Source organism: Podarcis muralis, chromosome 2 (genome assembly GCF_964188315.1).
Source record: "Podarcis muralis chromosome 2, rPodMur119.hap1.1, whole genome shotgun sequence".
Taxonomy (NCBI): Eukaryota; Metazoa; Chordata; class Lepidosauria; order Squamata; family Lacertidae; genus Podarcis; species Podarcis muralis.
The window spans coordinates 115,660,154-115,675,145 of NC_135656.1; the positions used below are offsets into that span (position 1 = coordinate 115,660,154).

A 14,992-nucleotide genomic window follows, 5' to 3' on the forward strand; every position below is an offset into this window, starting at 1 on the left:
CAGTGGTTTAGACCACAGCGCTACCCGCGTCCTGGGCAAATTGAAGGTAGGGCATGTCCTTTTTGATTCTTCGTTTTAATTTATTTTAGATGAGAACCCTCCATGCAAGTAAAAATCTAGCACATCAGGAAGAATGATTCTGGCCAAGCTTGCTTCTCTATTGTACTAGGTTTCTATGTGCAGGGCCTTTTTTAACATAAAGGAACGTTTCAAAAAATGGATTTTCCTTGCTGCAGTCTGAAGTGGTAAAGTGCACTAGGTGCCTAGGCTAAAGTTTCCAAGGTCAGACCTATGAAAATAGATTTCCCTCTTCTGCATTCCTTTCGGTAAGCACCCAAAAACAAAAAACCCACACTAGGAATTACATCCTAGGGATGCTCTCCTTTCTAGAAAGGTTCGTGAAGCAGGGTGTTGAGGGAAGAGAGAAAAACACTATGATTATTTTTTTCCCTATTTTTAAAGAAATAGCAAAGCCTTGGAGGCTTGAGCTCAGATCATAAACAAGGCAGGCATCTCAACAAAAGCCATGGTGCCCCCCTCCCACGAACGTAGCTGCTTTTTTCATTTCAGGGTTGCTACTTGGGTTCAAGGCTTCCACATTTCTAAATTATGCACTAGGAAGATGTGGACTTTTTCTTTGGGGTGATGTGAGAAATTTGAAAAAAGTACCTCAGTGATAAGGGCAATCACTCAATAATTTGTTGTTATCATTAAATAAAATGCTGCTGGTGTGTGAGTATTTTTTTTGGGGGGGGGGGACCAATTAAATAAGTTCTCATTAGGTTTTCCATTCATACATACAGTGGGGAACGAAAGGTCGTTTCTTTGTTCAGGTATCTCACTTTGGTTAGAGAGGGGAGAGAGGTCTGTGGCTCTTGAGATGATGTTGGACTTCAACTCCTATCATCCCCAACTTCAACTGGGCCTGTGAGGCAGATTTAGTTTCTTCAGGAGATCCTGAGGTGGGTTTTATTTCCCCACAGATAAAAGAAAGGGAGGAGGGTTTCTCCGGAAAAAGAGCCTCCTGCAAATGTGTAGAGTTCAGCTCCTGAGGCAGCGTCAAAAAAAGACACACGTTCCCCTTCATAGTCCAGAGTCACCCGGATCCTCCTGGGCTCCTCACTCAGGGAGAGATGGGAAACAGGGGAGGTGCAGGCCAAGTACTTCCCTCCCCACTTCTCCACAGCCCAGATCCCTCCCTCAGGACAAAAGGCAAAGTTGTCCTTTCTCCTCACAGACTCCCTAGCGATCCCCACAACCCATTCTCCCTCACTTCCCACAGTGACTTCCCAGAAATGTCTGCCTGCTGTGAATCCCTCATGTCCCAGCACACAAGGCCCATTGCTGAACCTCTCAGGATTGTTAGGCAGGCGTGGCTTTTTGCCTCTCCTTCTCACGCTTTTCCGATCCTCGGACAGGATGAGTCTGGCATGGGCTGTGTCTGGATCCAGAGTGACATTTGCTGTTGAGGGAAGATAAGGAAAAGAAAAGAGAGGCAGAATCAGCCGAGAGTCAGAGATGGGCATCCTGATCTAATAAACCCCTCTCAAAGAAATGGGACCTCTTTGCATCACTTGCAGGATTGAGACCCTCCCCCCTTCTTCCAGACTCTTATCAGAATAAATATACAGTGGTACCTCAGGTTAAGTACTTAATTCATTCCAGAGGTCCGTTCTTAACCTGAAACTGTTCTTAACTTGAAGCACCACTTTAGCTAATAGGGCCTCCTGCTGCCGCCGCGCTGCCAGAGCACGATTTCTGTTCTCATCCTGAAGCAAAGTTCTTAACCCGAGGCGTATGTAACCCGAGGCGTATGTAACCCGAAGCGTATGTAACCTGAAGTGTATGTAACCCAAGTTGGCTTTTAAATCAGGATTGGGCCCCTGCTGTCAATCCAGGCATCTTCCAAGAAGCAAAAGCACCCAGTAAACCTTTATTCAGCTCTAAGTGAAGGAGAAGGGGAAAGGGATTGGAAGGGGCAGGGGAGGAAGGAATTTGCCCTCATCTGACACTCTCTGTGAGAAATGGTCATTTGGGGCTTCAGGGATGTGAGGAATGAGAGCACCCCAGTTCAGGTAAGGAGAGAACCACCACAGAATCTTTAATGCCCTCACTAAGGTTACAGTTGGGGAGTGTATCAGGGCAAACCCATTACAGTGGTACTTTGGTTCTTGAACTTAATCCATTCTGGGAGTCCATTCGACTCCTGAAACCATTTGAAAACCAAGGCGCGGCTTCTGATTCACTGCAGGAGCTTCCTGCACTCAAGTGGAAGCTGCGTCAGATGTCCAGCTTCCAAAAAATGTTCGCAAACTGGAACACTTCCGAGTTTGTAGTTTTCGGGAGCCAATTTGTTCAGCAACTAAGCCGTTCAAGAACCAAGGTACCACTGTACCTATTTCTGCTTCACTTGGAGGTATGACTAATTCTGGCTCAAGGGTCACATTTCAATCTGGGAAAGAAGCAAAATTAAGCAACCAAAAAGATTTTCTTGCCTTGTGAACTTCTGAACTTTCCTTCCATGTTGTTTTCTTATGTGCACATTTGCTATCCTGAAGCCTGCCAAAGTTTCCCTGGGTTCGACAGTTGTTGTTTTAAAGCTCAGATATTGTACTGAAAGCACACCTGTATTTGTATTTCCGCATGCCTTGAAACAAGATGTGCCTAAACTGGATCTGCCAGTTTGTAGCTTATCTAGTGAAACTTGGCTGTGGTGGGTGCCTATTGGCTAGTGCCAATATCATCACACACATATCCTCATCCTCCTCCCATCCCCAGAGCAGTTTGGAAACTATTCTTCAATATTTGTATAAATAATAATCATAATTGGTAAATCATGAACATATATATATAAAAGCAAATGTACGATTTTGCTCTCAGTACATAGCATATTTGCATACAGGGTAGAGGTGGAGCACCCAGCAAAATGTCATCCTGAATGAAACTGTGCACAGGGACAGAATGCAAAGTTTTGACTGCAAAGAGATTACAAAAAGGAGCTGAAGACATTTTATTGTGATGACTGTCATTTTAGATGCTGCTGCTCCCTGATTTTAGTTATGATGGCTGTATTGAACCAAAAAAGAGACACTGAACAGCTCCAGAAACTGAGTGAATGGGCGGTAAAATGGCAAATGCAATTCAATGAAAGTGATGCATGAAACCTTGGGCTCATAGTAAATAGCTTGATGAAGATGTTGATCCAGTGTGCAGCAGAAAAAGGCAATTTCCACGCTAGGTTTCAGATGGGTTTTTGTTTTACAATCAAGCAGTGTAAAAATAAAGTAAAGTAAAGTAAAAAACAAACCCATCCTCTGGTCATTCAATGTACATATGAAGAACTCAAATGCCACTATAAGGCTATTAACCTACTGATGGTTCCAAAGTCTAAAGAAAAGATTATCTAACCCCAAAGAAATACCAGTGCCCCTTCCTCCTGTGCATTTGGGTCGCCATTGGAAATTTACCTTTCTGAAACTGTAGTTTGAATAACACAGCATCTGAAGAAGACGAAATATATCAAGTTTAAACATTGCACTGCTATGCCTCAATAAAGTATTGATAGAAAAGCAACACAGAATCTGTTGTATCCTTATTTCAAGTTATAGAACAAAGGATTAACAACTTAAGAAGAAAACTGTAAAACTCAGCAATGGTAAACGAGACTTCAAAACAGCAGAATAAAAATACCCCACATTAAATCTGATTGTCTTTGAATGTTCTCCCTGAAATTGGGATCCATAGCAGAGGGTAGCCCAAGCAATAGCAGGGGGCTACCCTGCAGGGGGGAGATGGAGGCAGCCTTAGTAGTGGTGGACATTATTAAAGCCAGAATTGTTAAACACCATGAGAAACTAAGCTTGCTGAGGAAGGACCGGCAGAGCTCTCATTCAAAAAGAATTGTAAACAGATGCACAATAGAGGGCGGAGGGGAATCCTGCCTTCATATACAGTATAGCCTAGTGTGGGTTTTCTTTATTTGGAGGCAGTCACAATTTATCATACCCCATAATTTTTTTCTGAGGAAAATCCAATGATGGCTGGACCACCAAGAGCAGGCACCCCCAAACTCAGTCCTCCAGATGTTTTAGGACTACAACTCCCATCATCCCTAACTAACAGGACCAGTGGTCAGGGATGATGGAAATTGTAGTCCCGGAACATCTGGAGGGCCGAGTTTGGGGATGCCTGACCACGAGTATGATGGCCCTACCCTTGTCTACAGCAAGAGCAAAATACAATACAGTAAGCGCCTGGCAAGCTCTATGTTGGTCTAATATAATGCTGAGCATAAACTCCTTGCAACCATTCTTCAATACCTTTGAACTGCTTTATCACGTCCTCCAGATGGAGATTCACATCACAAAATCTGGAGGCCTTCCATTTTAGCTTTAGAGGGAAAGCCAGTTGATTCTGCAGTCTCTCTCTTCTCTCATACCTGATGACAAAGAATGTTAAACTTTCAAAGCCATAATTCCTAGTAAAGGAAACGGGGGGGGGGGGGGGGGAAGGAGGAAGAAAATGGTAAAAAGCCTAGAGGGACAGGCAGGCACAGAGGAAGAAATTTCCCCTTACTACAGACTTCACAGCCAGACACTGGAGGGCCAGAATAGCTACCCCAGACCTCTGAGTCCTGCCCCTCCCCACATACATCTATTCAACACCATCAGGTAATATTGTAGTACTCAGTTTCTCTGCCCGAACTTCACTTCTTTGATTTCCACAAGAAAGCGGCACGAATTATCCTGGGTGCGATGACATCACAACACACATTTCCTTTCTCTAGATGTCACCAGTGAAGGTGTGGAGAAGAAAAAGATGGCTGCTGTGACCTTTGATCTGAACTTGAGTGGTACATGGGGGTTTGCTGGAGCGTGACTGAAGTGGTATATCTTGAGGGAAACAACTAAAACACTGGTTGCTCCAAAGAATGTAACTTTATGCTGTTGTGTAGAGTAACCACTTTCTTAGCAAGACTTGAGCAAGGTTAAAATATTTGTTTCTTGAAGTTGCTGGTATCATGGTTGGACAACTTAGATTACTTTTGCTCTAGCACCAGATGGTCTCAGAGGCTGAGGTAGTTCTTCCACAGATGTACAACAAAATCAAATTTTCCAGTAGGGAAGGAATTCCAAGGAGCTCTGTACAAGGGGTTACAGAGGAGAAACTGAGGGGCATCCTCCAGGACCCTCGCCCACAGAGACCCTGGTGTGTCTGCAAGCCTTGTTCTATCTCTCCCACAAGAGTCTTCAGTGAAAGAGTTTTAAGTATAGCAGGTGAAAAGGCCCTTATGAGAAACGGCTTCCTGACCTCTCAGGCAAATGCTGCCACACCGAGGCACTGGTAGTCAGGGTCTGTCATGGAAGCAGAGCAGTTCATGGGCCCTCTCCATGCCTGGTGTGGTCAAGGGTATGCCTCTGAGGTGCCTATTCCTTCAGTCAGTGGCCGTTCCCAGTGTCCTTGGTTATGACACATTGCAGGTGGGGAGAAGGTGATGACGTGAGACAGGCAGGCAGCCCAGGCCAACCAGAATTAAGCCTTCCGACTGCTGAGGTGATGGCTCAGGAAGATGGGAACCACTCACTCCAGCACCTGCTGCCTGAGGCCTTTGTTCCATTGCTCAAAACAAAATCCAACTTTGCCTTCCTTATGGCTTTTGAAGAGCAAGGCAATGAATACAACATCCAACAGGAGCCTCCAGCAATGTGTGGTTGGGGGAGGGAGGAAGCAGTGTTTTGGTCCTTATTCTTGGGTTGAGAATAGGAGTGCTACAAGTTCAAAAGAGAGGCCCCTATGCAGTGGCGTAGCATGGGTTGTCAGCACCCGGGGCAAGGCAAGTAATTTGCGCCCCCTAACCCATGGATTTGCGCCCCCTAATCCGTGGATTTGCCCTAACCCCAGATGTTGCGCCCGGTGCGGCCGGCCCCCCCTGCACCCCCCACGCTACGCCACTGCCCCTATGTGCGCCAGTGAAATGATACAGAGGGTGGAGTCCTACTGTCTCTTTGTTGGGAGCCCGGAGGGCCAAGTTTTTTGTCCTTCTGGACTTTCCCAGGCCTTACGGAGTGATGCTAACATAAATGAGCAGGATCCACTCACCTCTGCAAGGTGCTTCTCACATCCTAGAGGGGGAAAGAGAAAGGAATTCACTGCACACCACAGGCCACATTATGAGACCCCTTCAGACCTGGGATGGATGGATTCTGGCCCTCTGGTATCAGTCTGCCTAGCACACACAAATGTTTGTGGTTGGGGAGGGGGTGAGTGAGCCCCTTTGACCCTTACAATGTAAAGGAGGTGCAGAAGCCCTTTCATGCCGAAGCTGGTGGCTGACAGGGGTGGAAATCGTTGTTTGGTGGCCAACGAGGCAGGGCTCTGGGCTCCGAGACTCCATCAATGAGACAGCCTTGATCTACAACTGCTTAACGCCACAGATTCCCCTTAAATTCGGATAATCGGATCTAAGTGAAGGGGCACCCCTGTTGACAAGATGTCAACAAAGCTGCAGGTGATTGATTGAATGTGGCGTGAAGGTCAAAAAGATGGATTAACTTTGTTGCATGCACTTGCAAAGTTGTTTGATTAAAGGGAAAGGACAGAGCTGTGTTATTGCAAAGGTTCCCCAGGGACTACTCTGTTCTTATCCCAGGCCTGTGGATAAGACTCTAGAATGGAGAATATGGGTTACAACTGGATATGAGAAAGCATCTGCGTGGAATAAGAATGTTACTTTTGTTAATTAAAGCTGTTGATGTACTTTGCAAAGCAAAATGAGCCTGAGCCTGGCAACACGAAGGACAGAATGTGATGTGTATGGTTCTGGCTGAATAGGGGGGGTGGGGCGAGGAATGTATTACAAAATGTTAAAGCTTCATGGGTATAAGTTTCATTTCCCTCTCAGTACTTGGCATGCTCCGTTGGCACTGCCCTGTGACAGGGTCTTTTTAGTGCTGGTTCCCTAGTTGAGGAAGGCCCTCCCTAGGGAGGTGCATCTGCCTCCATCAGCTGAGTCCCTTTACTACTTGTACAGATGCAAGAGGGACATAAAGGTTTGGAGAAAGCCTCGTCCCCAAGTTGAGCCTTGTGCTGTTCCTGCCACCATCTTACCTGCAGGAGTTCACTTGCTGCCTGCTGACTCTTGTCCTCCATCTCCTGGATGAGCTTTTTAAGAGAGGAGAGTTCCCTGGAGAGTCTGGCCAGCTGCTCATCTCTTCTCCCTTCAATCTCCTTCTCCACTTCTTCAATCTGATTCAGCAGGTGTACTTCTTGTTCTTCAAGAAACCGGTACAGTTTTCTGAACTTCTCCACTATCTTCTGCCTCTCGGTTTCTGTTAATTTCTGCAAGAAGCAGGAAGAAAGACAACAAGAGTCTGGGATATGGTCTCAGTCTTTACAACATCAGGAGGAGAGTTATGAAAATTCCACTGGGAGGACACTTGCTTTTTTCAAAGACATGAAACCAGTGCTCAGGGCTTATCCACATTTCCTATTAAATTTGGGTTTTCTCTGGACATTTGCTTCAATTTAGCAGCAAGCAGCAGTTTTCACTGGGAAGGTATGGGGCAAGGGGAAACCTGCTTGGACTCATGCTTTCTAGGCTCAGGACAAGTGGAAGTGTGGACGAGCCCTCAGTTGATAAGGAAGTCCTCTTCTTCAGGTTTTAAAGTAAACACAGTAGGGAGGTAGCAGGGTTGAACACACTAGCTCTGCCCTATCCCTTGCCATTTCTGTTGCCATCCACCTTGTGGAAGCAATGAGGTTTTTTCCTATCTATGGACGTTCCTGGTACAGTTCTGAACTTGGCATAATTTGCTTTCTACGTTGTTCAGAGAGTTTCCATGAACATAAAACAGTCCTCACTTCACACTGGCTACTAAGCCTCTTGGGGTTGCCAATCAGAAGTTCCGTGCAACAGGGTGAGCTCCCGTTGCTCTGTCCCAGCTCCTGCCAACCTAGCAGTTCAAAAGCACACCAGTTCAAGTAGATAAATAGGTACCACTGTGGCAGGAAGGTAAACGACATTTTTGTATGCTCTGGTTTCTGTCACGGTGTCCCATTCCACCAGAAGCGGTTTACTCATGCTGGCCACATGACCCGGAAAACTGTCTGTGGACAAACGCCGGCTCCCTCGGCCTGAAAGTGAGATGAGTGCCCAAACCCCATAGTCGCCTTTGACTGGACTTAACTGTCCAGGGGTCCTTTACCTTTATATTTCTTTCATGACTAGTAAATTACTAGAAACAGAGGAGAAGCGGGGCGGATCTAGCCTGTACATCCCCAGCACTGCTCTGTTTACTTTAAAGTCTTGAGTCGACTTGAGCTTCCTAAAGATTAAAGATAGTGCACATTTAGAAAGACATTTCTTTTAGAATCTATAAGGCAAATCAGAAGGTTGCAACTAGTTTATGTTCTATGGATCTGAGCTGCCACATGGGGAAGAGTTTCAGTTCAGCTTGGCTTCAAATGCAAAATTACCGTATTTTTTGCTCTATAAGATTGACTTTTTCCCTCCTAAAAAGTAAGGGGAAATGTGTGTGCATCTTATGGAGCGAATGCAGGCTGTGCAGCTATCCCAGAAGCCAGAACAGCAAGAGGGATTGCTGCTTCACTGCGCAGCGATCCCTCTTGCTGTTCTGGCTTCTGAGATTCAGAATATTTTTTTTATTGCTTTCCTCCTCCAAAAACTAGGTGCGTCTTTTGGTCTGGTGCGTCTTATAGAGCGAAAAATACGGTACCTCATTAGCAGTTTCTGGGGGGGAAACATGCAGAGAGAAACTCAGCAATCTTTTGAAATTCACATTTCTTTGAATTTTGAAATGCAGTTCTTCAGCCAAGTAATAACTACAGAAATGCATATACTAAGGTAAAGTGTGCATTAAAATGCATTTATTAAGGCATAGAAAAAGGAATAATATTAGGGGAAATTGCTTTGCAAAAAATGTGTATACTAGGCAAAATTGCACACAACAACTACTACTACTACTACTACTACTACTACTACTACTACTATTTTCTTATACCCCACCCATCTGACTGAGTTGCCCCAGCCACTCTGTGTGGCTTCCAGCAAAATCAAATATGAAAATCTGCTTTCAGGTGTCTACAAAAAGTTATATAATTATATAACTCTTTATAAAGCTATATATAGTTGTTTAAAACATGTTAGCAGAAATTGCACTAAGATGCTGATTGATTTTCATGAGGACTTTAAAAAAATAATAACTACACACTGAAGTGGAAATGTGGAGAAGTGAATTTAAGATGAAAATGTATGAAACTGAGAGAAACAGATTTGCCCATCCCTATTCAGCCCTGACTTGATTTGTCAAGTTCCCTTCCTAGTGACACTTACAAGGAGATCTTGGCTTTCTTTTTCCGTGTCTGCTTGATAGGCCAGAATTGTTTCTCTCTCTTTCCTCAGAATCTCCAGATGGCTGCAGATCAGTCCCTAAAGAGGAAACGAAAGCTCAGATTGTGATTGCGACTGAGAGTAGCATCTGCAAAGGCTGTTGTTGTTGCTTAGTCATTTAGTCGTGTCTGACTCTTCGTGACCCCATGGACCAGAGCACACCAGGCCCTCCTGTCTTCCACTGCCTCCCACAGTTTGGTTAAACTCATGCTGGTAGCTTCGAGAACACTGTCCAACCATCTCATCCTCTGTTGTCCCCTTCTCTTTGTGCCCTCCATCTTTCCCAACTTCAGGGTCTTTTCGAGAGAGTCTTCTCTTCTCATGAGGGGGCCAAAGTATTGGAGCCTCAGCTTCAGGATCTGTCCTTCCACTGAGCACTCAGGGCTGATTTCCTTAAGAATGGAGAGGTTTGATCTTCTTGCAGTCCATGGGACTCTCAAGAGTCTCCTCCAGCACCATAAAAGCACACTTTTTAATGAGAACTAAGAACTGTGTCTCCTCACCCTGATCTAACCCCTGATCCCCAGTTGCTGCTATGTTGTGGAGAAAAGGTTTTCATTTGAAGGGTCAGAAGTAAATACAGCAGTGACTCTCCAGTGTGGTAGAGTATTTGCTTTTGAATACTGGAAAACTCAGGAGGGGGCAGTGCTGTTGTGCTCAGGTCCCACCTAATGGCTTCCCAGAAGGGTTACCTAGCTGTCTGACCACTGTGATAAGAGGATGCTGGTCTAGATGGGCCTTTGACTTGACCCAGCCTGGCTCTCCTTATATTATGGTGCTTGATCTGGAAGGATATGAAACTTGAGGTTTCGGAGGTTTCATCCAGCATGTGTTAGCTTTTGGAAAGTCCTGGATTAAATGCCAATGGCCTCACTGCTAATCTTAAATGAGATTGTTTACTAACACATCTGCATCCAGCATATAGTTTTGTATTTTTAAGAAATTTGAGTGCTGTCTTCTCTCCGCGTCAGCTGGTGGCTGGTATCTGACTCTTTAGTAGCACATTTTTCTTTCTCTCTTTTTTAAAAACATTGTCACCTAGTGTAGGGATGAGTGGGGAGTGGGGTCCGGAGGGAGCACACTCCCCACCCGCAGGCAGCCTCAGCCTGCCTGCACGCGTGACCTTGGGGTGCGGAGCACACACCCCCCTCACAGACAAAGCCACGGCTGTCTGAACATCGTTGCCACTGTCTAACCTTTTGTGGTCTCAGTAGACTGCAGTGTCCTGTCTGTAACCTTTGTCTCTGAGACCTTTTGTCTCCTTCGTCATACACTGTGCAAGGGGAAAATGACGCGGCGGAAACAGGTGCCAAAATAACTTTGTACCACCCCATGATCTCAGGACCGGAAGATGTGTAAAGGTCACAGCCCAAAATGTATCTGCCTGGTTTGCATATTTGTCTCAATAAAAGGAAGCTCCACAGGGCTGGCCAGCAGCTTGCATGCAGCTCACCTGTGCGCAGCTCACCTGCTTTATCAACTCCTGCCTCATGTCCATCACTTCAACCTAGCTCAGGATTAAGGATTTTAATATTTTACAGCATTTTATATTTTATTGGTGGTGGGGTTCTCCTTAAAACTTACAGTTGTTCTGTGTGTTTCCAGGCTGTTTAACCGTACATAATAACATATCTAATTGCCACGGGAATTGCTTTCCAGCCACATTGCAATATTTCACAAAAAATTGAAAGGATTGCATTACTAAGTGTCAAGATAACTTCCTACCTTGTATTCCTGGGCAGCCTCTTCCTCAAGCACCACAGTGTGCGATTTGTGTTCTGGGGATCGTTCACAAGCCACACAAACCAATTTTTCATCTTCTTTGCAGAACAGTTCAAGGTACTTCTTGTGTTTCACACACATATCCTTTCCCCCTTTATTTAACTGCAGGAGTTTAATTTTTTCTACTATACTTGCCAGCTGCCAATTGGGGCGGAAACTCCCTCTCTGCATTTGGGCTCTGCAGATGGGACACTCCAAGTGCCCCATAGCCTGTTCTTCCCGTATCTTGCAATAACTGGTGACGCAGCCCTGACAATAGTTGTGTCCACAGTCCAAAGTCACTGGATCTGTGAGGTAGTCCTTGCAGATGGGACACAAGGCGTCCTGGTCCATGTCCACAGATGGTGATGCTGAGGCCATAGTGGGTGAAGAGTTTGCGGCTTTGTTGATAGAAAGGGAAGCTGTAATATGACAAAGCAAAGAGAAGCAGCTTGAGCAGGGCAGAAACCTGCAAAAACCACTGGGCAATAAAGATTTATAAGAATATTGAGAGGTCCCTTCAAGGGGTTCAGCTTCTAAAGGAAGACTGGACCTTCAGAGACAGCGTACCTTTAAGGCTCAAACTGGCTGGGAAATGAACAGAGACCAGACCAAGATATACAAAAGCAAAACGGCTATAAGCCTGATCTTTATTAAAGCTGTTGCAACAGGGTGCTCCCCCCACATGCAGGAGAGCGGAGGAGGACCCAGAATAATGGTGCACAAGCCCTTATATAGAATCTGAAATTGCCCACCCTGTAGCTCAAGACCACCCCCAGAAACATCATACATACATCACAGAAGGGGTGTAGCCCAAGACCACCCTTTGCCTGACACTCAAATGGCACTAATATACGCACCACGCAAATCTCTCAGAAAACTGCCAGGGGGCTGGCAGCATCTGTGGAGGAAGTGATTTTCATCAAGACTGCTGGAGAAGGAAAGGAAAGGGTTGGTCCCAGCGAACATTGCACCAACCCTGAGTAGTATTTCCTAGCATGAGACATTTTTAGCATCCCGTCTAACCTGGCCCTTTGCTTCAAACAGAGACTGGGGTCCAATTGTAAAATAGGTAAAGGTAAAGGGACCCCTGACCATTAGGTCCAGTTGTGGCCGACTCTGGGGTTGCAGCGCTCATCTCACTTTACTGGCCGAGGGAGCCGACGTACAGCTTCCGGGTCATGTGGCCATCATGACTAAGCCGCTTCTGGCAAACCAGAGCAGCGCACGGAAACGTCGTTTACTTTCCTGCCAGAGTGGTACCTATTTATCTACTTGCACTTTGATGTGCTTTCGAACTGCTAGGTGCTCACCCTTAAATCCTAATATGTTATGAAAAAAGAGAGTTTTGGTTTTGATCTGCTGAGAGGATGCAAGCGGATCTTCCGCTGTGGGGATCCACTGCAGTCTCTGTAAATAGCAACCATTAAGCAAAATGACAGGCAGTAAAGCAATCTGCTTAGACAACTGTGTCATCAATCCAGACTCAGGTCCGAATTGCCTCACTCTTAGTTGCAAACTGTATTTCACCTCTGCTCAAAATCTGGTCGGAAGTGTGCCAGGCAAATCTGTTTATGGCAGACTTCACGCCATAAACGCCAACAGTCACCCCGCAGGATGGTGTGTCCTGCAAGTATAACACCCATTTCCCCTCTGCCCTTTCAGCTGCAGGTCTGACAGGGTGGGTGAGAATGCAAACACACTTCATGCTTCCCTTTTTCTCTTTTTCAAAGCACATCGTCAAATTTTACAAAGCCCAGCTTTGGTGAAAGCTTCTCTTTGTCAGTAAGGAGAAATGAGACAGAAAGTTTCTGTTAATAGATCTATATTAGGTGGCAGGATCCACAGGGCCAGCAAATCTGGCCTCCAAGGAATGCATGATTGCGGTACATCCTTGGAGGTCGGATCTGGTACCTCCTCGGCAGCCCCCCATCCCAGTGCCTCCTCTGCAGCGGCCTCTCAGTGAACAGGAGAGGCTGCTGATCTCCTCCCAACCCAAGGCAGGAAATGAGGAGGGGTTTCCTGGGGTCTGGTCCTGGCGGGTGTGATTCAGAGCGGGCCCCCTCCCAACATGTTAAGTTGGATGCAGCCATTTCCCACAATTTAATCTAGAAATGTACTGACCTTGGACTGCAGAGCAACGGCATCCACCATGAATTCATTGCAAATGAGAGGAAGTGATGCTTCCCCTTTTCTGTGTGTTTTTTTTGCAAAATAGTTTCGATTTTGAACACTGTTTCTCTCCTCCCCCATTTCCTTTCCACTGCTCCCAAGGTTGCCTTTGATGCTTGAGTTGGGCTGGCTCTCCTTGTGTCACTTGCTATGAGATCTGAGGAAAAGCAACATGGATCTCTGCCTGGTCTAGAAGAGAAAACCTTTGGGCTTCAGAGAGATGCCCTGCTGGCTACTGTGAGAGAGGATCCTGGACTGTGGAAATGTAAAGAGAAAGAAGATTCTTTTTATCATATGTGGTGGTCTTGTAGTAAGGTTAAAGCTTACTGGGAAATGATATATAATGAATTGAAAAAGATGTTTAAAATAACTTTGGGGGAAAACCAGAAGCTTTTCTCTTGGGAATTACCGGTATAGGGTAAAAACAACCTAAACAGTAAATAAACTTATTCATGTATGCTACCACAACAGCAAGAATGTTACTTGCCCCAAAATGGAAAGAAGCAATCCCAGCGAAAGAAGAATGGATACAAAAACTTATGGAATATGCAGAAATGACGAAACTAACCAGGAGAATAAAAAATCAAGGCAACAAGCTTTTTATAAAAGAATGGAAATGGTTTGTGGAGTATGTACAGATAAAATTGTAAACAGTAAAAACATTGGCAGGTTGATTGTAATGGCCTGCAGTTTTATAAGAGTATATATTTAAAGTAGATATTTTTAAAAGGAGTAAATTAAGTGAATTTGGATATGCAGAAGATATTAAAAATAAAGTTACGGAACCACAGAAAGAGGGGGAAAGAAGTCAAATTGGGAAATGTTAATTAAAATGATTGTAAAATTAATGAAACGTATAAAGTTGAAAAGCATAAATAAAAATTAAAAAGAGAGAGGTTCTTGGACTGGCTGGACTGACTGCTACACAGCTCTGCCCTCGGGGAAGTGGATTGCCTTGAAGCAGAGGCTGTTTCTCCACAATGGCAAGGATTTAGTTTAGTTTAGTTATTTATAAAAGCATTTATTATTTCAGGACAGTGCGCAACGATATGTCTAAATCTATGTGTCTGTTGTTGTTGTTGTTTAGTCGTTTAGTCGTGTCCGACTCTTCGTGACCCCATGGACCAGAGCACGCCAGGCACTCCTGTCCTCCACCGCCTCCCGCAGCTTGGTCAGGCTCATGTCTGTAGCCTCGAGAACACTATCCAACCATCTCATCCTCTGTCGTCCCCTTCTCCTTGTGCCCTCCATCTTTCCCAACATCAGGGTCTTCTCCAGGGAGTCTTCTCTTCTCATGAGGTGGCCAAAGTACTGGAGCCTCAGCTTCAGGATCTGTCCTTCCAGTGAGCACTCAGGGCTGATTTCCTTAAGAATGGATGCGTTTGATCTTCTTGCAGTCCATGGGACTCTCAAGAGTCTCCTCCAGCACCATAATTCAAAAGCATCAATTCTTCGGCGATCAGCCTTCTTTATGGTCCAGCTCTCACTTCCATACATCACTAAAAATATGTGTCTATATAGTTCTAATGAAGGGGGGGAGGGAGAGAGAAGCAATCACCGCAATGATGAAGCAATCAAGGCTATTTGAGAAAACATTAAGCAGCTGCAGAGGCGGGTCCGCTTCTTCTTTTAAAAAAAGTCCCATCAGCA

The 14,992-nt window shown here is 45.3% G+C and overlaps 1 protein-coding gene across 1 annotated transcript; it reads right to left on the reverse strand.

The window, feature by feature from the left end:
• Window positions 1–451: 451 nt before the first annotated feature.
• Window positions 452–14,920, reverse strand: LOC114592297 (tripartite motif-containing protein 10-like). Its single transcript, XM_028720363.2, has 8 exons — window positions 13,295–14,920; window positions 11,135–11,592; window positions 9,353–9,448; window positions 7,108–7,338; window positions 6,100–6,122; window positions 4,320–4,438; window positions 3,468–3,500; window positions 452–1,462 (listed from the first exon to the last, which is right to left on the reverse strand). The coding sequence occupies exons 2-8, from the start codon at window positions 11,549–11,551 to the stop codon at window positions 948–950; spliced, it is 1,434 nt and encodes a 477-aa protein (XP_028576196.2). The 5' UTR covers window positions 11,552–11,592; window positions 13,295–14,920; the 3' UTR covers window positions 452–947.
• Between the last annotated feature and the right edge of the window lie 72 nt (window positions 14,921–14,992).

Bases quoted from the DNA above. Each gene is read 5' to 3' on its own strand.
- LOC114592297 (XM_028720363.2), bottom strand. From the start codon at position 11,551: ATGGCCTCAGCATCACCATCTGTGGACATGGACCAGGACGCCTTGTGT. The intron at 7,339-9,352 runs GTAAGTGTCACT...TGCTTCTTGCAG, and splicing joins AAGAAAGCCAAGATCTCCTT to AAATTAACAGAAACCGAGAG. The intron at 4,439-6,099 runs GTGAGTGGATCC...CTTTGTCATCAG, and splicing joins GTGAGAAGCACCTTGCAGAG to GTATGAGAGAAGAGAGAGAC.